This window comes from Procambarus clarkii, chromosome 43 (assembly GCF_040958095.1).
Source record: "Procambarus clarkii isolate CNS0578487 chromosome 43, FALCON_Pclarkii_2.0, whole genome shotgun sequence".
NCBI classification, from domain to species: domain Eukaryota; kingdom Metazoa; phylum Arthropoda; class Malacostraca; order Decapoda; family Cambaridae; genus Procambarus; species Procambarus clarkii.
Genome location: NC_091192.1, coordinates 34,135,927 through 34,157,661, shown reverse-complemented (window position 1 = coordinate 34,157,661; position 21,735 = coordinate 34,135,927). Strand labels below are relative to the sequence as shown.

The following is a 21,735-nucleotide window of genomic DNA, read 5'->3' as shown; positions in this document are numbered from 1 at the left end:
TGAAGAAGTGTTGCTAGTGGAGTACCACAGGATTATGTTCTTGCACCAGTAATGTTCATCAATATAAACAATCTACTAGAAGGAATACACAACTACAGTTTATGAACATGCTTACTGACAATGGTAAGCTACTAGGGAAGACAAGACTAAGACTTGGATGATTATTATACTCTTCAAGATGATCTGGAAGAGAGTATGGAGCACCACTTAGCAGATGAAATTGAATGTGAATAAATTGTACGTGATTGATGTGGAGCAAGATAAACTAGGCCACATACACCCTACAATTTATATGGAAAGACATTAAAGAATTTTGACAAAGATTTAGGGGGTGGTTCTGGATAGTAGACTCACAAGAAAACCACAAAGAACATTGTGCAGGGAGCATGCTATGCTTTCCAATATCGGAATCACTTTGAAATACATGAATGTTTAAATATGAAAAACTATTCACAACTTTTGCAAGACCATAATTGGAATATGAAGCGGTCAGTGGTATGGTGATCATATCTCCAGAAGCACATCAATAAACTGAAAAAGGTGTAGACATAAAGCACTACAAAGTGGCTTCATGAACTGAGAAACATGAGCTACAAGGTAAGGCTAGACATGTTAAAGCTAGAAGATAAAAGGAGAGATAATGTGACCATTACATACAAAATAGTAACAGGAATCAACAGAAATGACAGAGGTGTCAATGATTAGGTGGTCAAAGTATCATGTATGTTTGGGGTGATCCTGGGTGGCATGGGTTCAAATCCTGGCCTGGTCATTTAGATTTCTTAGTAGGTGAGGTTCCAACCCTACCAGACTGCCTCCAAATGAGGGAAGAACCCAGAGAAGACAACAAATGATGAATAGGCCAACTGGAAAAGGCTGCAGCAGCAAGATTTTCTGCAGGCAGAAAAATTGACCATCGTCTGGTAGGAAAGACAAGAAACACCATTTAAACTCTCACTTGGAGAGTGCAAGCTTAATGGGCCAAACCATGACAAAGCTTATGAGGGGATTACTAGGGTCTGAAGGCAGCTAGTTGGACACCCAGGACAAAGGCCACTCACCAGAAGACAGTCATAAAGCACAGCCAAAAAATTCAGGCTATGACTGGCACCGGTCATTTTACATAAACACGCAACCCCAAACATGCCCCAGCACAACCAACAGAATGTCCCAACCTAGGGTCCAGAGGAATCAATAGGCCTAAGCAAGGCTATCTACCCATCTGTCAGTGCAGAGGCAGTGCTAGCAGGCACCCTGGGAAGAAACCCAGAGTGCATCAAGCCCAAAGCACAACAAAGCCAAGCCCACATAAGGTGGAAAGAAAACATGCATGCATGAAGCAAAAACTAAAATATAAAGCAGAGCACACAGCAAATAGCCCCAGCAGGAACAAATCCAAGGACTGCCAGAACTTAGCTTGAAGCAGAGGGGCTTGTCATGTCTAAGACCCAGAACACTACTGTCCAGTTGGACATCAGCTAATGAACCGAGGAAGGGAGAGAGCTAGCTAGCTCACTCTAGCTCTCTAGATTGATTGATCGATCGATCAATCTGTCCGTCCATCTGTGTGTGTGTGGAAGCTGGACCACCAGGTGGTTGCATTTGGTGCTACGAGTTTCATGCTAATTTTCAACGTTTCTCTTATTCTATGTGAATCATTTGCAGAGTTGTTTGGCAATTTTGAGGCTTGGGTCTTTATTACCCTTCCAGTTATCTGGAAAGCTTCATTGACTTTCTGCATACTTTCCTAGTGTGGTGGTGAATTGTCACATGCTCTCTCTGCTTGTGTGGAGGGACAGGGGGGCAGGGGGGCAGTTTTGGCTCCCATAGTAGGCCAAACAACAATTGCATCTGATGCGACTCACATGCATGGAACAAGCTCAGCAAGATAACTTCAAGGGCGCCCCCCCCCCCAAGGGGCTTCCCCATAAAATAAGTCATTTAAGTGATAAATGTTATGAAACCCTATACTTTGTTTTTTTCAAGATTAATTTCCTGTCCCTAGTCCTTAAACAACAGCTTACATCAAATCAAGTATTTTGGTTCATCACGGTGAATCCAAAATATGTCATGATGTTTTACCATATAGAAATTTAAGCAAATAATATTTTGTTTACAAATTCCTAGTTACCCAGATTTGAAATTTCTGTGTCTATTATTTAATATGCTAAACCTCTATTATACAAAACAAATAATCAGAAGAAATATGGAACATGAGGCACCACCATGGCCAAAAATATTTATTTAAAATATTTAGAAATAATTTTAGATACATTTCTTCAGCCATATTTATTTTATGTTTGATCCGAATTCTATAAATGTAAAATTAAGGTGTAACTATACAAATTTCATGAATTGGTATCAATACAGTATAGAAGCCAAGTTACTGTATTTCTAAACTGGTTTAGAAAAAAATAATATGAAACCTCATTTGTAAATAACACTGCACTCTCTCACCAACCCAACAACACACATCTCAAGTTATATAAAGTTTGACCATAAACTTTTAGACTTGCCTGTATGTGAAGTATCTTGGGAACTGTTGCTTATAAAATACAACCATTGTAATGCGGCGGATGCCTGCTTCATGAAATGCAACTTTCTTGCTGGCACAGAACACTGCAAACTGTTCACTCAACTGGGAGTCGTCCTCTTCCTCCATCCGTATGCCAATGTTCATAATGTGTATTGGGTCCTTTACCTCCTAAAATATTTAGCTTTAATTATTGCCCGTTAAACTTGACATCACTTAAAAAAAAATTGAAAGACAAATTTGTTAATACAATAACATAATATAACAATTATCATCACAATTACATTTTTTTATTGTAAACTAATGACAAGGGCAGGTGGCAACTTCATGTGCAGTTGCCTATGCTGTCTAGGGCCCTTACTATGGAAGACCACAGTGCATGTTTCCACCTGCCAGTGATCTTGCCCATTTGGGTTCTCAGGGTGGGGGCTCTGAGCAACTGTGTGGACATGGCATCGTTTGCTTCCAATCTGGATGTGGTAGCCTTGAGGCCCAGGGTTCTGGACCTGGGAGCCTTGCTCAGTTGTACACCCCTCTCCAATGGCAGCATTGTACTTGGCCCACCTTGTGCCAACAAGGCCAGGTTGACTAGGTTTTGTCCATGGTGCCTTCCTCTTTTCACCCCATCAATCAATTGTTTCCTTAGGGTTCTGCCCCCACCCCCTGCTTGTAGGTGGTCTGGTCAGGTGGGGGACCTTGCCTGCTGTTGATCAAGGTACGTCCTTGGATGGCCTCATTGCCAACCTAGTGCACTTCTTGCTGTGAATTCCTCTTCTGCTCGATGTCGCAACTATGCATTGCAGAAAGGGGGTTCTGCTTGTGATTCATGCAGGCTCATTTTGTCAGCTCCTGATCCCACGATTCTGTATGTCAGCTAGCCAGGGATCTGGTTCTTTTCCAGCTCACTGGGTTCAGGTTTTTTGTGAACTGGAGGAAGTCCCAGTTGATTCTATCCCAGGCTTGAACTTAACTGGGTCTAGTTTGGGACTCGAGTCAGATTCTCTTTTCCAGCTTTGCCCAGCCTGTAGCTTCCTCGGCATCAGATGTTGGAGTGGCACCAGGTGACACGCCTGTTGGTTGAGCAGTTATGTGGAAGCCTGATCTTTGCCTGTGTGCTTCTCTCTTTGGGAAGGGATTGGTTCCGAGAGTTGTAGCCATTTCTCTAGCTCTGTCCATTTTGCCGCACCCAGGACCAGCTGATTTGGGCACTGTCTGCCCTTCATTGGCTCTTGCTATGCTGGCTTTTCCTTTGGGCTTAAAATCCATGGAGTTATCCTTCCCCATCACTCGATGTGTTTACGGATGCCTTGACTCTGGGTTGGGGCTTCACGACACTTTTCTGCATTTTCTTTCACTTCACTGCATTTCTCCCTGAGAAATGCAGCACTGAATGTAATAAAATGCTTCTTTCTGGTCGCTCTGGCAGTTCTCCTTTGATGCAAACAGGACACTCCACCTGAAGGTGACAATGTTTCTCAAATCCAACAAAAGATGGCCAAGTCTATCTTATACTCCATTGCAATTAGGCAAAAACAGTACAGACAGTTCAAGAGTACAGTACTGTATTACCCAAATGTCAACAGAAACAAACTGTGCTGGTTCAGGTTACAAGTCACTGAGCACTTTCTTCTTGTGATAGTCCCCAAAGCAGCTGCTAAAATCCTCAAAGAGAAGAGAACTCTGGCCGCCATTAGTCAATGCAGTTTATATCGGGAAGGTAAACCCAGAAACCAAGTTAATGAGAAGTTTAGACACAATGAACCTGGACACACCCTATGAAGTTACTATAAAGCATGGGAACCCCTTCACAAAACACTGCCTATGGAGAGCCAAATATACTCATGAAATTCCATTATCTAATCAACACCAGTGGACTTCGAGGGCATCACAAAAAATTTTGGTGACCACCACCAACTGTCTATTAGTCCAATATGTACTGCAATCACCAGTTGATATTAATAGTGTTGCTGCACTACTTTTGGGTTATTAGTGTATTTTGAAGGACTTTTGGGTCTCAATGCAGCCAGTTTCTCTCAGTTATATCATTGATTCCTGATCTCCAAGAGCTTCCAGTTATACAAGAAAAGGCAGGTTTAGAGTCCTTGTTAACAATGGCAAACAATTTACCCATTAGTATGTACTAGCTCTATCTAGAAATCCTACATTCTGTTTGTAACTCATTTTGAATGTATGTACCTTTACCTGCATAAACTATTATTATTAGCCAACACAATCTCAAAATTTCCTAGAGTGGTTAGTGCTACAAGCTAGAGCAGCTACTGACGAGTCCCGGGTGATCTGTGCCACAAGCTAGAGCAACTACTGACGAGTCCCGGGTGATCTGTGCCACAAGCTAGAGCAGCTACTGACGAGTCCCGGGTGATCAGTGCCACAAGCTAGAGCAACTACTGACGAGTCCCGGGTGATCTGTGCCACAAGCTAGAGCAACTACTGACGAGTCCCGAGTGATCTGTGCCACAAGCTAGAGCAACTACTGACGAGTCCCGGGTGATCAGTGCCACAAGCTAGAGCAACTACTGACGAGTCCCGGGTGATCTGTGCCACAAGCTAGAGCAGCTACTGACGAGTCCCGGGTGATCTGTGCCACAAGCTAGAGCAGCTACTGACGAGTCCCGGGTGATCTGTGCCACAAGCTAGAGCAGCTTCCAGAGTCTTGCCCCACAAATGAATTTTCCTCAGGCATGGTATACCTGTTCAGCTCTTAACAGTGTAACTGGCGACTGCAAGTAATCTAGCGATGCATTTTTAACAACTATTACATTTTATATATGTGTTAGCTTTAGAGTTGCCTGAAAAATTGCTTTGGAATTAAATCTTATTTACCAAAATTTTTCACCTACAAATTAGCTTAATGTATTATTATTGCAAATAAACTCATTATTCTGTAGAAGTTAATGATGATGATAAACTTACATAGGAGAACAGCTAAAATTTGATTTGACCAAAGAACAGTTTGAAGAAATAAGAAAATCTATTTAAGAGAGACACGAAAGAATGAACAGGGCTTTGTTTGAAACCTTGCCATACTATCACAGCAGTTCCTAATACATCTTTAACTTATTCTGAGCCTCGCTTAACTTGCTTTGGATTAGAAACAAGTTGACCAAATTATTCACCATTATCTAGAAAGACTCAAAAGGTATGCTTAGCTCAGACCAATCTCCATGTCTATCTACATCATCTGTATGGTTTCCTCAGACATACCTGCGGTTCACACATGAAGTCCTTGAAAGACGAGCCAAGCTTAATGGATCCGCTAAGTACTTCCTGAGGGCTCATCTCTCCCTCTAGTCCTCCAAGATCAGAAGGTTGAAAGAAATTCATCAGATCACTAAAGTATATTTCAAAATCTTCAAAATTCTTGAAGGCAGCCATAATACCCATGCGCTGGCAGTTCTCCAAGTTGGCAGGAGGGTCTATAGGGGTATGGTGAGGATCGGTATACTCCAATGTGGTCCACATCTTATTGTGAGGTATTCTGAAGATGAGACAAAAACAATGTTTGGGTTATACAAAGTAGGCAGAAATCAGGTTTTAGGAAATAAAAATGCTCATTCCTGAGCACACATTCAGTTGCTTCCTAAGATCTGATTCTGCTGTGAAACTGATGGGTTCCCTAAAGTCAGGATGACAACATTCAAGCATTCCACAGATATTTTTAAACATCGCTGCACGGCCATATAAGATGCTAGGGGAGGTACTGGAGAAAAATTTGATACAGCCCAGAAAGTGTATCCAGGGTACTTCCATGAAGACTTTAAGCCCTACCAAATCTTCACTTGTTAACACAAGTGACAGTGGTCACTTGTGTTACCAAGTAAAGTGAGGCTTCAAAATATTATCACCTGCCTAGTCAATCCAGACTCCAGCCGACAGGTGGCAGCACTCGCCTTTCCAGGATTCCCAAATCATGTTAAAATAAAGCCAGATCTATCTGGATTTATTGAAATCTACTGGATTTATACCAGATCACACACACACACACACACACACACACACACACACACACACACACACACACACACACACACAGTGTATCAAATTTACTCAGTTTCTATGATAGAGCCACAGAGATGTTACAGGAAAGAGATGGTTGGGTTGACTGCGTATATCTAGACCTAAAAAAGGCTTTCGACAGAGTTCCACACAAAGAGGTTGTTCTGGAAACTGGAAAATATTGGAGGGGTGACAGGTGAGCTTCTAACATGGATAAAAATTTTTTTGACTGATAGAAAAATGAGGGCAGTAATCAGAGGCAATGTATCGGACTGGAGAAATGTCACAAGTGGAGTACCACAGGGTTCAGTTCTTGCACCGGTGATGTTCATTGTCTACATAAATGATCTACCAGACTGAATACAGAATTATATGAACATGTTTGCTGATTATGCTAAGATAATAGGAAGGATAAGAAACTTAAGATGATTGTCATGCCCTTCAAGAAGACCTGGACAAAATAAGTATATGGAGCACTACTTGGCAAATGGAATTTAATGTGAATAAATACCATGTTATGGAATGTAGAATAGGAAAACATAAACCCCACACAACCTATAAATTATGTGATAAATCTTTAAAGAATTCTGATAGAGAGAGAAATCTAAGGGTGGTTCTACATAGAAAACTATCACATGAGGATCACATAAAGAACGTTGTGTCAGGTGCCTATGCCACACTTTCTAACTTCAGAATTGCTTTTAAATACATGGATGGTGAAATATTAAAGAAATTGTTCACGACTTTTGTTAGGCCAAAGCTAGAATATACAGTGATTATGTGGTGCCCATATCTTAAGAAGCACATCAATAAACTGGAAAAGGTGCAAAGACATGCTACTAAGTGGCTCCCAAAACTGAAGGGCAAGAGCTACAAGGAGAGGTTAGAGGTATTAAATATGCCAAAACTAGAAGACAGAAGAAAAAGAGGTGATATGATCACTATGTATAAAATAGTAACAGGAATTGATAAAATTGATAGGGAAGATTTCCTGAGACCTGGAACTTCAAGAACAAGAGACCATTAGATTTAAACTAACTAAACAAAGATGTCGAAGAAATATAAGAAAATTCACTTTCACAGAGTGGTAGACAGTTGGAACAAGTTAAGTGAGAAGGTGGTGGAGGCCAAAACCATCAGTAGTTTCAAAGCGTTATATGACAGAGTGCTGGGTAGATGGGACACCACGAGCATAGCCCTTATCCTGTAACTACACTTACCTAATTACACTTAATTAATTATAAACACACACACACACATACTTGCATGAACGTGCAAGTTATATTTAACAAACAGAACACTTTCCCTACGAGTTAATTAAACTTGGCCCAGCCAAGTGGGTGGCCAGTGTGCTAACCAGACCACCATCACATCATTAAAAGAGCTGCTAGTCAGACGGCTATTCCATGACTTTGCAGCTCCCAATAACACCAGATAATATCTTGAGGTTATCTCGAGATGATTTCGGGGCTTAGCATCCCCGCAGCCCGGTCCTCAACCCGGCCTCGTTTTTGTTACACGCTTCCCCAGGAAGCACCCCGTAGCAGCTGTCTAACTCCCAGGTACCCATGAGTCTGTTCAGCTAGGTGAACAGGAGCATCAGGGGTGAAAGAAACATTTTGCCCATTTGTCTCCGCCTCCACCGGGGTTCAAACCCAGAACCTCAGGACTACGGATCCGAAGCGCTGTCCACCCAGCTGTCAGGCGCCCTACTTATGATAGTAGACATGATAGTTACAGATAGTAAATATGATTGACAGAAAATGTGTCTAATCTGTAACTATCATCTGGTGTCATTGGGAGCTGCAAAGTCGTGGAACTGCTGCCTGACTAGCAGCTCTTTTAATGATCTGATGGTGGTCTGGTTAGCACACGGGCCAGCCAATTGGCTGGGCCAAGTTCAATTCTCTCAAAGGGGAAGTGGTCTGTGTCTGTGTCTCCTCTGTCTGTCTGTCTCTCTCTCTCTCTCTCTGTGGTGTGTGTGTGTGTGTGTGTGTGTGTGTATATTATATATATATAATTCATACTTAAAATACACACCATCTGTCTCTCCTTATTTTAAAAATGTCAAGGGATCTCTGTTTTTCAAGAAAGAGCACATTACAAAATTTACAAATATAAAAGTTAAAATGCAAATAGGTTACATGTGCCTTCAATATTTGTACTGGAGCTATCAAGAAACTTACCGATTGGGATGCGAGGAGGGAAGCAAGAACTTGAAGAAAACAACAGAGACTCCTCCAGCCAATTCTTTATGCCGCAGGCAAGGCAGCTCATAGCTGATGTATGCACGCCGGACATAAACCTTAGAAGGAAATTAGTAACAAAATCAGTGGCATTTAGAATGTCATTCCAAAAAATAAAAATTACAAATTAAAACGGTAAATCAACTCACAACGAAGATTATGACAAATGGTAAACAAGAAAAAACAGGTAGTATGCACTAAATGTACACACAGTCTTACCTGTTCTTGTATACAAAAGCCACAAAGCTTTTCACCAAATGGCCAAATTTAAAAAAAAAAATTATGTAATACAGTGAAACCTCGAATAACGAATTTAATCCATTCCGACGACGTGGTCATCATGTGAAACTGACGTCATTCAAAACGAAGTGCCCCATTGAAAATAATGTAAATAGAAATAATACGTTCCAGCCCCAAAAACAACAATATAACATTATACACTGGTAATATAATACTGTACATGTACAATAAATGTTTTGTTTGCCTGTTCCCATTTTTACATTCACTGTACCTTATGAAGAGACGTTGCTGGCTTGAGGGAGACGATCGGGAGGTGGGAAGGAGGAGAGGGGTTACGGCGTGGAGAGAGACTCCACCTGTGAGTCAGGTGGGGTCTCTCTTTTTGGGAATTTAACCCCACTGGGACCAGGTTGTGGTTCACTATCACTTGCATGTCTTTTCTCACCCTTTCCACAGACCGTATCGAGTGCCACTTGGTGTTATCTACGTTTTAGGATGTCCCTAAACCGAGACAGCACATTGTCATTAAACATGTTCATGCAACGTGTTGTCACCGCCTTATCAGGGGTGATGTTTTCCGCGAATGCGGTAACCTTTACGAACATTCCCAACACGTCCCTGATCTCACTGGATGGGACAGCATCCTCCCATAACTCCTCCCCCATTGCGAGCTCCCTTACTTCCTGTTGCACCAGCTCTTTTAACAGTTCCAGGAGTTCCTCAGTGGTCAGTTCATCACTGTGCTCCTCCACTAATTCCTGCACATCAGCAGCATCCACCTCTAGACACAATGTTTGCCCCAGAGGAACAATATCATCCACTAAAAGCGCGTCCGGGTCATCCATAGGTGCGGATGCAGATGCAGGTGCAGGACCGAAACCTTCGAAGTCTCGGTCAGGGACACCCTCCGGCCACAGATTTCGCCAGCAGTGTGCAGGGTCCTCAGTGACACTCCTTCCCAGGCCTTATCAATCAAACGCAGGGCCCCCATGATATTGAAGTGGTCCTTCCAGAATTGTTTGAGGGTCAGCTCTGTGGTGTCTATCACATGAACACACCTCTCCAACAAAGCCTTCATGTACAGCTTCTTAAAGTTAGCAATGACTTGCTGTTCCATGGGTTGGATGAGTGTAGTGGTGTTTGGAGGCAGAAACTTTATGGTGATGAACTGATTCTCTGGGAACAGATCATCTTGCATTTGTGAAAGATGCGCAGGTGCATTATCGAGCACGAGCAAGGCCTTGAGTGGTAACTGCTTCTCGACAAGATAATTCCTCACTGTGGGGGCAAAAACTTCATTTACCCATTCACTGAAGAAGATCCGTGTGACTTAGGACTTCTTGTTGGACCCCCATATCACATTTAGCCGTGTCTTGTGCACCTTACACGCCTTGAACGCTCGTGGATTTTCCGAGTGGTAGACGAGCAGCAGCTTTACCTTGCAATGTAGGTCCTGTCAATTTTTTCCAAAACAACCCAGTCTCATCACAATTGAAAACCCGTTGGGGCAGGAACTGCTCCCGATCAATAAATTCCTCGAACTGTGGCACAAAAGTCTCAGCAGCAGCTTTATTAGAGCTGGCAGCCTCCCCATGTCGCACATATTGTGTATACCGCTCCTCTTCCTAAAGTTCTCGAACCATCCACGGCTTGCCTTAAATAACTCTTCATCTTCGGACGATGCACCTGGTATCTTCCTGACAAGGTCCACATACAGCACCCTTGCCTTAGCACAAACGATAGCTGCAGAGACACTATTGCCATGTAATTGACGTTCATTCATCCTTACCAGCAGTAGCCTTTCAACATCATCTAGGAGTTTTGGAAGTTTGTTGGTAACCTTAGTAACTCCGTTGGCCACATCAAGCGTCTTAAATTGTTCCTTCCTCTTCAAAATGGTGCCAATTGTTGAGGAAGACCTGCCATACTCCCTGGCGAGATCAACCACACGAACACCACGCTCGTGCTTTCCTATGATTTCCTTCTTAATGTCCAGTGATTGGCTCTTTCTTCTCCTTGCCAACACCTTTACCAAGCTGCTTCTTTGCCAACATCATGCATTAAGAAGTGCAGTCACAAACCCACACAAAACCCACTATCACAATTATATGCGGAACGATGCAGAGGGATACTGGTCATACGCGACACCACAACAACACTGTCGTCAGAGGCGGCGCGACCCCACCATGTGGTGTTGAAGTTATTCAAACGAGCGATCGCCTAACGAGACAAATTGTCGGCAATCCGAGCGCTCGTTACCCAAATTGCTCACCATTTGAGGCGGTCCTCACTCGAGGTTCTACTGTATTATATAACAGTCAAATGTATCACTCTCCAAAATTCATTTCTAAGAACTTTGCCATATGTCATTTCAAATACTGCAACACAGTCTAGAAGAAATGTAAAAAATGACATAATCCTTACCTCTAAACTAGCCATCCTGACAGCCATGTTGGTATGGTAGAAGAAAGCATGCAACACGTCAAATATAGAAGTTTCTGAAAGGATCAGTTTTTGCAAGTTCTCAGGATGGAATGAATGACCATACATATCTATAGCAGGGAGGAAGATGGACTCCATCTGGTTGTAGCGGAGTTCATAAGCCGGCTGATGCGCAGCAATTAGCACCTGTCGGGGGTAAAATATTAAGTTACAATATTACTGTGTAAATAGTGTGTGAAGCTGTACATAATGTAATATTAGTGAATTTTGAACAAGCAATATTGCAATAATAAAGATTTATTGTAGACACATTACTGACATGAATCACAGTTCCATGGAACATTATGAACATTCTACTGAATAAATATTGTAAGACACATATGCATCAGATACGATAGAAAGAAAACATTATAAAGCATGAAAAATAAATCAAAATATTAATTGTAAATGTGTGTGGTAACTCGCTAAGCTTGAATGGTGAGCGTGACCGCGTCTAGGAGCATCACACAAGGGCGACCAGCCCGTGACGTTTTTCAGTAACGTGCAAATTTACAGGTAAATATTCTCCCTTTTAATAATAAATGGTCATATATTCTACACTATTTCTTCCCAATCAAAAGACCCAACTTGAGTGAATTTATTTCATACTCAAATTTTAGAGGTTGGAGCAATACAGTACTGTACTACAGTGAAGTTAACAAGTGCAGGAAAATAAAAACCCTTACCCTCACTGCTCACTTGCTATATGCAATTTCATCCAATTTGATTTATTAACCATTTTAAATCCTGCACACTTTGATAAGAGTACTTTTAAATTACTGTACCACTCGAGGCTTAAATAGAAATTTAGAGATCAAGAACGTTATCGAAGGAATGAAATTAAAACGAGTATCCAAAATAAAAAGGCAATCTGTATACCTGACGTGCCCGAAGAGCCACACGAGAATGCTCCGTGCTGTTGAGCTTTGTCAGTTGTTCCAAGATCAATGACAGATCATCCGTCAAGCCCGGCTCATGACCACAAAGGTGCTCTATAAGAAGAATCACCATCTAGAAACAAAAAAAATCAGCTTTTTAAGACCTTTAATAAAAAATACATAAAAATTAAGAACTTTATTAAAAAATACATAAAAAATTATTGCACTGTAATATTTAGCACTATAGCTATAGAATCTAAATAGTCTATACTCTTCAGAATAAAGTACCACTATCAAACTGTAAATCATTTGCATAATTTCTAATTTTTTACATTTATATATACAGGGAGTCCCTGACTCAAGTGCCCAACTTGCAAACATCCACTAATACAAAGACCCTCCCAAGTCCTCATTTCTGCATCTCAATCCACCGTTGACTCAAGTGATCCCAATCCTGTCCAATACTTTTGCCTCCAATAAGCCAAGACCATAATAAAACAGTCCAGCATCTAGGTGAAGTCTTTGTAACCGCACTAAATTACCTCCTCTCCACATATATTTCTCCTGGCCCTATTTACCCAACCCCCCTTTCCAACCTACAAGAATCTTCTTACAAGTCATTAAAACATCCACACAGCCAACTAATGCCACGCTGCTCCTGTCAACAGTACAGGTGAATCTCTGGTAACAAATATTTACTGCACAAGATGTTTATAGCATATAGTGTCTATAGGTGAGGGGCGAGAGTGGTGGCTCTCACTCAAAATAAAACATACTATCTTCCCAGGAGAGAGCACATTTCAAAGGAATAATTAAAGTGGATTAATCTTAGATAATACTACTAACCTTATTTTTCTTAGCAACTTGCGAGTGTGACACAAGTGTAGCCAGTACACTAGTGACATCCTCCTTGTACTTCTCTCTCAGAGCGTGGACACACTTGTCGTAAGACCCTACAAAGTAATCTTTGTTACTTTTAATACAGTACATAATTTACAGAGTTTTATGATAATTTGAAGATCTTTTTTTATTTATTTATATATACAAGAGTTCTTACATTCTTGTAAAGCCTCTAGCATGAATAGTGTTTTGGGCAGGTCCTTAATCTTAATTTTCACTGGAATACGACTCGCCAAATTGTTTAACAACCAGATACTTGTTTACTGCTGCGTGAAGAGAGGCATACAATTAAGGATTGGTGCCAAGTCAATTCTTCCCAGCCAGGATACGATCCAAGGCCAAATCACTCGCAAAGAGCAGGGCGAGTGTCTTACCACTGCGCCATAGCGACTGATAATGCCCATCTGATCAACCAAATTGTGATTTCTACATTAGACCTTGTGCAGCAGCATCAAACAGTCTGGTAGATCAGACAGTCAACCAAGAGACATGTTTAGAGACCAGGCCCAGGAAGACATTAATCCTCACAACCATCTTCAAATAAACTAAGGCAAAACACAGGTAGTTAGGATTGAATTTTAGTGAAACTCAAAAAGAATAGGCCTTAATGTCCCAAAAGCATTCCTTTAATAATTCTCGTTGCTGGGAACAGGAAGCCTGTATTAAAGCTTATTGTGGTCCCCGTTAGGCCTACTGACATTCCCCAGGATACAACCCACAGCAACTGCCCAACTCCTGGGTACCTATTTACTGCTAAGCGAACAAAGGAATCTAGGTGAAAGGAAATGTGCCCAATTATTTATGTTCTGCCCAGGGACCAAACCCCGGGACCCTTGGTTGTGAATCGGGATGTAGATCGCTACTATTTTGATGGCTAATGCCCACTGTCACAAGGATCTGTTCAGTGGTTGAATTCAGTATGTCGCAATGTTTGCAAAGGAAATTTGTTCTACAATATTACTTCTTATTAAAAATATACAAGTTATAAAATATACGTGTTTGAGAAACCTTCACAAAATATAGTACCGAACAGGGTGAGAATAGCTTGAGCTACCTCATTCCTTTGTGTGTACGTAAACCTCGATAAACTTATTTCAATTTCATTTCACAAAATACATGTAAAGCATTATATGAGGAATTATTCATATCGATGAACCTAAGACAAGAATGATGCATGCATTAACAAGATTCTGGCACTGGGTTCAGTGCCAGAATCATCGAGTGCAAAGAACAGCAAGAGTTCCAGTCATCTGCAAGGCATGGGTATAAGGACATTTATTCCATTGAAAAACTGTATACCATACTCACCATGCTGAAACTGTGTCTCAACTTGTAGATAATGCTTTAGTAGTTCTTGTACAACCTGCGTCATACGACCGCGACTACCTTTTTTGTAACGTTGGCAAAGCTGAACCAGCCCCTGAGTCGTTACAAAAAACACATCACGGTCTTTTTTCTGAAGAGACGCAGCATGACTGTAGGATGAATACTGGTGTTCTTTGAAACAGTTTCACATAAAAATGAGATATGCATCTAATTCATAAAGTGCCTTAAATGTCTAACCTGTCAAGTACAACCATCCTCTCACCTAATACTGTAGGTCTCATTTTTAACAGAACTAACAAATTCTTTAAAAATACAACATAATAGTACAAATTTAGTTTTAACTGGAAAATAAACAGGCAACAAACTGGAAAATATTACTAATCTATTACACACCACACACACCTTCCATCAGGCCAGGCAACTAGAAGAGACTTCTGAACATTGCATGAAAGTAATGTATATTAATTACCAGCCAATTCCCAGTACCAGAAAGCATTATTACAAACCTATCAACAGCACTTGCAATCTCCTGAGATGGGAACTGTGCCAACATGGAAGTCACATTGCTGCCGTAAATCATCATGTACTTGCGTATCTTCTTCTCCACAGCTTGAGGTATTCTCCCACTCACTGATGCTATAACTTCCTACAGAAATAAAATCAATACTAAACAGGTGATAGAATGCAGTTATACCAGAACTAATAATCAATTTAACTCTTAAAAAGAACTCTACTACTATTTTGCATATACTGTACAGTACAGTATCCTAATACTGTACATCAAAATACATTTTCCAGCTTCAATTTAACAGAAGAAAAATCCTCCCTTAAATTCATACACGAATTTTCTAAAGGTTTGTCAACATTTGTTCAAGTCAAACCTTAAATAACCCAAGAGTTGGTAATGATGCATGCCAAATAATTTGCACTTCAGTCAAATTATTCTGCAAGAATAAATAATTTTTTATACAATTATTTTCATCTGTTTTCATGTTCAAATAATCTTTTTATTATAAGATGATTAAGGGTTTAACCAATATCACAAAAATGATCTTAACTGAACGGATTAATTAAACTTTTAAACACAGTATACTGTATTTCATATAAATTTACAATAATGGGGAATTAGGCGTTTCAACATGCTCCTTTCCGAGTGATCCATCAATTACTTCCTTATCAATGGCCAGGGTCTGTTCAACACATTGTACACAAACAAGGCTTTTATTTGACAAGGAACTTCACATGTGGCTTTGGTTTGGTGTCCCAATGTTTGGGGAAAAAATCTAATTAGGTTCATCAAGAGCAATAACGACATTTCCCCAGGAGACAACCCACACAACTGACTAAACACACTGGTTTGTGTTTAAACACTGGTTTAAACACACTAAACACAATTTACTATTAGGTGAACAGAGGTGTAAGGCAAACAGAAATATGCCCAAATGTGTGTGTGTGTGTGTGTGTGTGTGTGTCCTTTCATGGGCATCAAACCCAGAACCTTTTGGTTTTGAACCAGCTGCACTAAGCAGGAAGACAATGCTGACCTAGACATTTAGTCTAGATTTTACTTGCACATGAATCTGAGGCGACACGACCCAAAATGCATGTTAGTTTCCTTATCTTTTCATTTTCATTAGATATTAATATCTAATATAAAATAATTTTTACACCTAGCTAGCCTTATTTCTAGCTATAAAAAATTTCATAATAAAAAGTTAAATTACTTCAACCATATATACAGTATATATATATTATGACTCCTAGACATAAAAATACTTGGAATCTTGTGTTTAATAAATCAATACCTGTAGTTCAAGCAGGGGAAGGTTTGGATCTCGCAACACACTCATCAGCTTTTGAACAGTCACCTTCACCATGGGGGTGAAGTAGTCATCAGGGAGACAATATCCTGTAAAATTGGAGGAAATTTATAGATTTCAATAATCTATTTTTATAAGAAACAATCTTATCTCCAACACAGTTTTCTAAATGCATCTACCAGGGTTATATAGATGAAAGATGGCTGGGTTGAGAAGTTCTCAAGTCCTGAATCACCAGAAGGAATATTTCTATACTCAAAAGCCCTATGTCAAATGTGGCCACATTGTAATACTTTGTCAATTAGTAGTTTGTAGCAGTCAAACAATAGCAGTAGCAACTAGTAGCAGTCTGATTATCACCCCCACCTATCACCAGGTGGAGCCACGAATCATGTATCAGTTAGCGATTCCACCTCACTCTCTTCCCAGGCTTTTTCCAGGGCTACCACTGCTGTTTAAGTGAAATTAATCCCAAACATTTTGTTTATATCTTGTGCTGTCTGGCTATATTTTCATGACCACTTCACATTAACATGAATTCTCTGCTCATGTGTGTGTCTTGTGCTTTACTGAATTGACAGGCAGAGTTTTCTTATGAAGTTTTGAAGCTTCTCATGATTGTCACACAAACTACCCTCTCATATAAATTATGCATGCCTAGAATTCATGACCTGCATCCTTGATATTGCACACTTTATAAAATTCCACCTAATCAATTTTATAAATTCATTACAATCTTGCATGTAGTGATCATGTCACCTTTTTCTTCTGTCCACTAATTTTTGCACATCAAACACTTTGTCTTTCCACAAAGCCCTTGTATTCTAAGGGACCATTGTAATAAGTTGGTTTAAATAGTGATTGTGTTGTAAAGGGTACTTTCAAAACTCCTGCCAAAGCAGCAACTAACCCTGTACATGTGCAGTAGTGTATTTTCAGTGGTCCCCTGCTAAACACACAATCAAATGCTATTCTATATAAAAAAAAAAAATTATTTCCAAGTACATTCTGTGACTGGAAAACATGAGGAAAGTGTGTGTGTATAAAAGATCAATTCTAAATTCTGTAAGAAATAAGATGAAATAAAATTTGAAAAGCATGTTCATCCCACCTGTAGCAATGTGCAGTGAATAGATCTTTTAGTGTGGTGCCATTATATTATAGCATAGGTGTAGGAATTCCATGTTGGTAAATGTCCCAGTGGCAAAGCACCACATGATTTCTGCCATGTATGTGTGTTATGTGAAAGTTTGTGCCAAGTATCATCTCTTATGAATTTTCCTATTCAGCCCATCCTCCTAAGGTTTCACAATGTCAACAAAACAGTCAATTTAAAGTGTCCACTCCTAACCTACCAGAGGACCCAAAACAGAAAATGGGACAGTAAGTCACTTTCACGAGCCACTTCCATTTTCTAGAACGACAATTTTTGGCCTTATGCAATCACATGATCAAAATGAGACGTTCTTTGTAAGAGGACAGGGTGTCCTATTAATATTTGTTCACCTACTAGTGGCATTTTCACTTTGCAATGATGGTGTAACAATGGACTAGGTCCAGTCAAGAACACACTTAGAAGTAAATGAAAGTTCAGTAATACTGACTTTGTAAAGACTTGCTTAGTACACCACCTTGGTGAGTAAGTCAGCTTTTGTTGGAGTAGTCCTTTACAAGAATTTTTTTTTATTCAGTGTTATTAGTAAAAGTAAGATTTTAGACATTTTTGTAAACTTAACCATTAAGGCTATTAAAATAAAACAAGTTGTTCATCTACAAACTATAATGTACACTAACTTGTATGCCTTGACTGAATTGTCAAACAGTTAAAAGAATGAGTTATTGTCAAGGCATTTTTTTTTTTTTTAGTGAATTTTGACTATTGTGTTATCACAGTACCTCCAAGAAGGATTCCCCATTTACATAAAGATTCCATAATTATGGAATCTTTAGTAAGTAAGAATGGGTTTCGGTACTAAAGCCTATACACATACGGTAAAAAGCTTGGGGCCCATACAGTATTTTTGGTTTGAGAGCCATTTGTGGAATGTCTTTACACCTTTTCTCTTTCATTTATGTGTTTTTGAGATATGAGCACCATACAAGTGCTACACAGTCTAGTTAGGTTCTCATTATATACATTTATTTTTGCACTTCATCATCTACAACTTTAAAATGCAATTTAATTTGGCCAAAAGAGCAAGGCTCACAATTTTACTTTTGTTATGTGACCCTTTATTATCCAATACCTCCAAGATTTCTTTCCATGCACGAGTTCTTTTGCATCTTTTCACAATTATTGTAGAACAAGTTTTCCTCAAAGAAATCACATTAACGTGATGAATCAATGAGAAAATCAGTAGGAGTCAAGTGGTTCAAGGCGTGTACTTTGGAGTATCCAGTGTGCAGGTCTGGATCCTCCTCAAGGGTCCTACTGATTTTCTCAAGTTTTTATTGTCTTTTAAAAACTAAGTTTATGTATCCCTTTGAAGAAGGGAGAAAGAAGGATGGAACAAACCCAGCTCAATGGTAAGGTCAAGGAATAGTACAGTAGTTGTAGGTTGACACACTTGTCAGTATTCTAAATCTGCCCATGAGCATTTTTTTTCAAATTCATTGATATTTGAAAATAATTGTCACCTGCTTCAAAATGTTATCCAAGCCAACTGAAAGATTAACTTCTGCAGTTCAAGATAAATTATTAAATATTGTTTCCAACCAAGAAGTTTTTACCCAGATATAATACTATCTGAAAGCCAAATTAATAAAGTGTGACCAGAGACTATTAATATCAAAAGCCAGAAAAGAGGAAGCTTCCTTACCATTGAGAACATTATCCAGAATTGCTCTTCGTGTTTGGTAGATGTGGTTAAGTTTTTCATCTTCTCTTGGTAAAGGCGTATTGTTTGTGGGAAATCCTCCAGTAAATGGCTGAGCTTTCGTAACAATGGAGGAATCATCGAGATCCAACCTTGCAATAATGTCTCCAGCACTCAGCACTGCTCCAGGACGCTTGAGGTGGTACACACACCCAGATTCTGTCACTGTCAATGCCATGACCATCTTCATGCTCTGAAGGAATCATAAGGAATTTAATATAATCAGCTGTGGAAACAACGTAACTGATCTTGATGAATCACTACGTGTTGGTGGCTTTGCAAGAATGTACAGTACTACATAATCACCAAAATATTTACTTTCACAACCCATTCCATTGTTCCTTTGATATCTATACAATTCAAATGAATAAAAATTAAAATAATAAATTGAAATAGAAAAATTTACAAATTTACCTCTTAAGATTTAAAGTATGCACTTTATTTTTAATGATTTCTATAGTAAAAAAGGCAGAAACAGCACAGGAGCTGAAGATCATTCACAGTTCTTTATTAATATTTAAATGAAAACTGGGTCTGGACAAAGATGAGAAAAAATAACCTAAAAAAAAATGGTCCATATAAAAAATCATTTATGGAAAATAAGATAAGGAGACATGAATAAAAGATAAAAAGAACACATTTAAAAATGCCAGCCATTCTAATGTCAACATACCCGAGGACCATTTATCACCTTATCTGACAGGAAAAGACACATTCTAGTTAACACCGACAGAGCTCGATGCATTCATAAAAAAATGTGTGGGCAGGAGTTTCCTAATCCCTCGTAATAACACCAGATAGGGCAACAAGTCAAGGTTCAGTTAACGATATGAAATACTGGAATACTTAGTAATCCTATACAGTAGTTATTAAAAACACCATTACATATTTAATGGATATTTCCTTTAGACTAATTTCATAACTCTCTCAATCATAGTTCATAAATATATAGTCATTTATACCTAAATTACTTTCCTCCTTGCTGTAACCCTAACAAAATTCACGGAAATCATCATTAGTTTAATATTTCAAGGTTTTAATTTAGAAAGTCAACTAACACTTTTTGTATAAATTAAATGATTCAAATTAATCAGTAAAATCAATAATTACTGGACCTACCGTGCATTTGTCTACCACAAATTGCATTATGTTAGTGAAATTAAATAATATAATCAAGGGCTACACAAGTAGTCAAGAAAATGCAAGTGATGGAATCCCTGGCAAAATAATATAATTAATAATACAATAACCAAAACACAGAAGACAGTCAACAAATAAAGTCTGCCTGGCACAATGGTGTCAGCTTAGTGCTACAAGAACACATTTTGCAACCAACCCAGTTTAGTAGTCAACATTAATAGCATCTCAAACTACATCATCAATTTTGTCTTTTGTGGACAAAAATTTACAGAAAATTTGGACACTGAGCATACAATATTGTATATTCATGCATTAATCCCCAATACAAGCTTTACAAATGGACAAAAGACTGGCAAAAATCCTTCAGAACAAGACTGAGGATGTGGGATATAACGGTAAACATCCACTAGTTATTGAAAAAGATCAATATCTAGAAGCATCATGCAATATGAAATCATAGTAGCACGATATATCTACGAGAACATCTTTAGAGCAGTCTGATGGATTCAAACTCCTATCCTGAGTCTCCCCCAGATGCACACATTACCCAATAAACAATGACAGGCTTAAAAGCAAAATGGGAGCATTTGGTACAAAACTTCATTACCTACACCAATTAGTAAGAGTAACATGTAAAAATTCCAGTGCCACCCAACTCAAGTTCATGTGGACATCAGGTTGTGTTGCTTTTATGCCCATCATAGTCTAATGTGTAATGTGTTCATCTGGGGTAACCAAGGATGCCAGATCAATTCCATAAGACTGCTCCAAAGACTATCTTGTAAAACAGTACATTTATCTTTATTCCAATTCCTCACTTTTCATGGGTTTGGAAGGCATCAGCAAAGATTAGGGAGGATCAACTGGGCACCAATCCTTAAGTGTTAGTCTCTGTTCACCTCACCAGTAATTGGGGACCTGGTTGTAAATCAATAGGTGGATCATGTTCCAAGGAAAACATAGTAAGGTTTATGATAAGGAGAAAGCTCTAAGCCTGTTACAAAGTCTAAACAACAGGAATTCAACTTTTAAATACAAGTTGAAGGTCTCCAACCTTAACTACTGTATTGAAGTATGGACACCACATGTACATAGACATTACCTGTACCTTAACCACCACACTGCGCACCTGGTTTCAGCAATAACTTCATAGTGCAATTGTCAAGAACATATTTTTGTTGTTTTTATAAATGTTCAAGGAAAGTTAATGTCAAAATGTTTCCAAACTCAACCACTTTCATTTCAAAACACAATGATGAAAACATTAAAATATATCCC

At 39.3% G+C, this 21,735-nt stretch overlaps 1 protein-coding gene across 8 annotated transcripts in view; it reads right to left on the bottom strand.

Annotated features, from left to right (window-relative positions):
• The window catches only part of ACC (acetyl-CoA carboxylase), a 105,765-nt gene that overhangs the window by 55,014 nt on the left and 29,016 nt on the right, over nt 1-21,735 (bottom strand). For all 8 annotated transcript variants that reach the window (XM_045738929.2, XM_045738928.2, XM_045738921.2 and 5 more), the window contains exons 15-24: nt 19,261-19,510; nt 16,427-16,530; nt 15,128-15,267; nt 14,604-14,770; nt 13,242-13,348; nt 12,397-12,528; nt 11,461-11,664; nt 8,737-8,855; nt 5,759-6,032; nt 2,517-2,704 (exon numbers count right to left, since the gene is read on the bottom strand). In XM_045738929.2, coding sequence (XP_045594885.2) covers nt 2,517-2,704; nt 5,759-6,032; nt 8,737-8,855; nt 11,461-11,664; nt 12,397-12,528; nt 13,242-13,348; nt 14,604-14,770; nt 15,128-15,267; nt 16,427-16,530; nt 19,261-19,510 — 1,685 coding nt within the window. The remainder of the gene's footprint in view (nt 1-2,516; nt 2,705-5,758; nt 6,033-8,736; nt 8,856-11,460; nt 11,665-12,396; nt 12,529-13,241; nt 13,349-14,603; nt 14,771-15,127; nt 15,268-16,426; nt 16,531-19,260; nt 19,511-21,735) is intronic.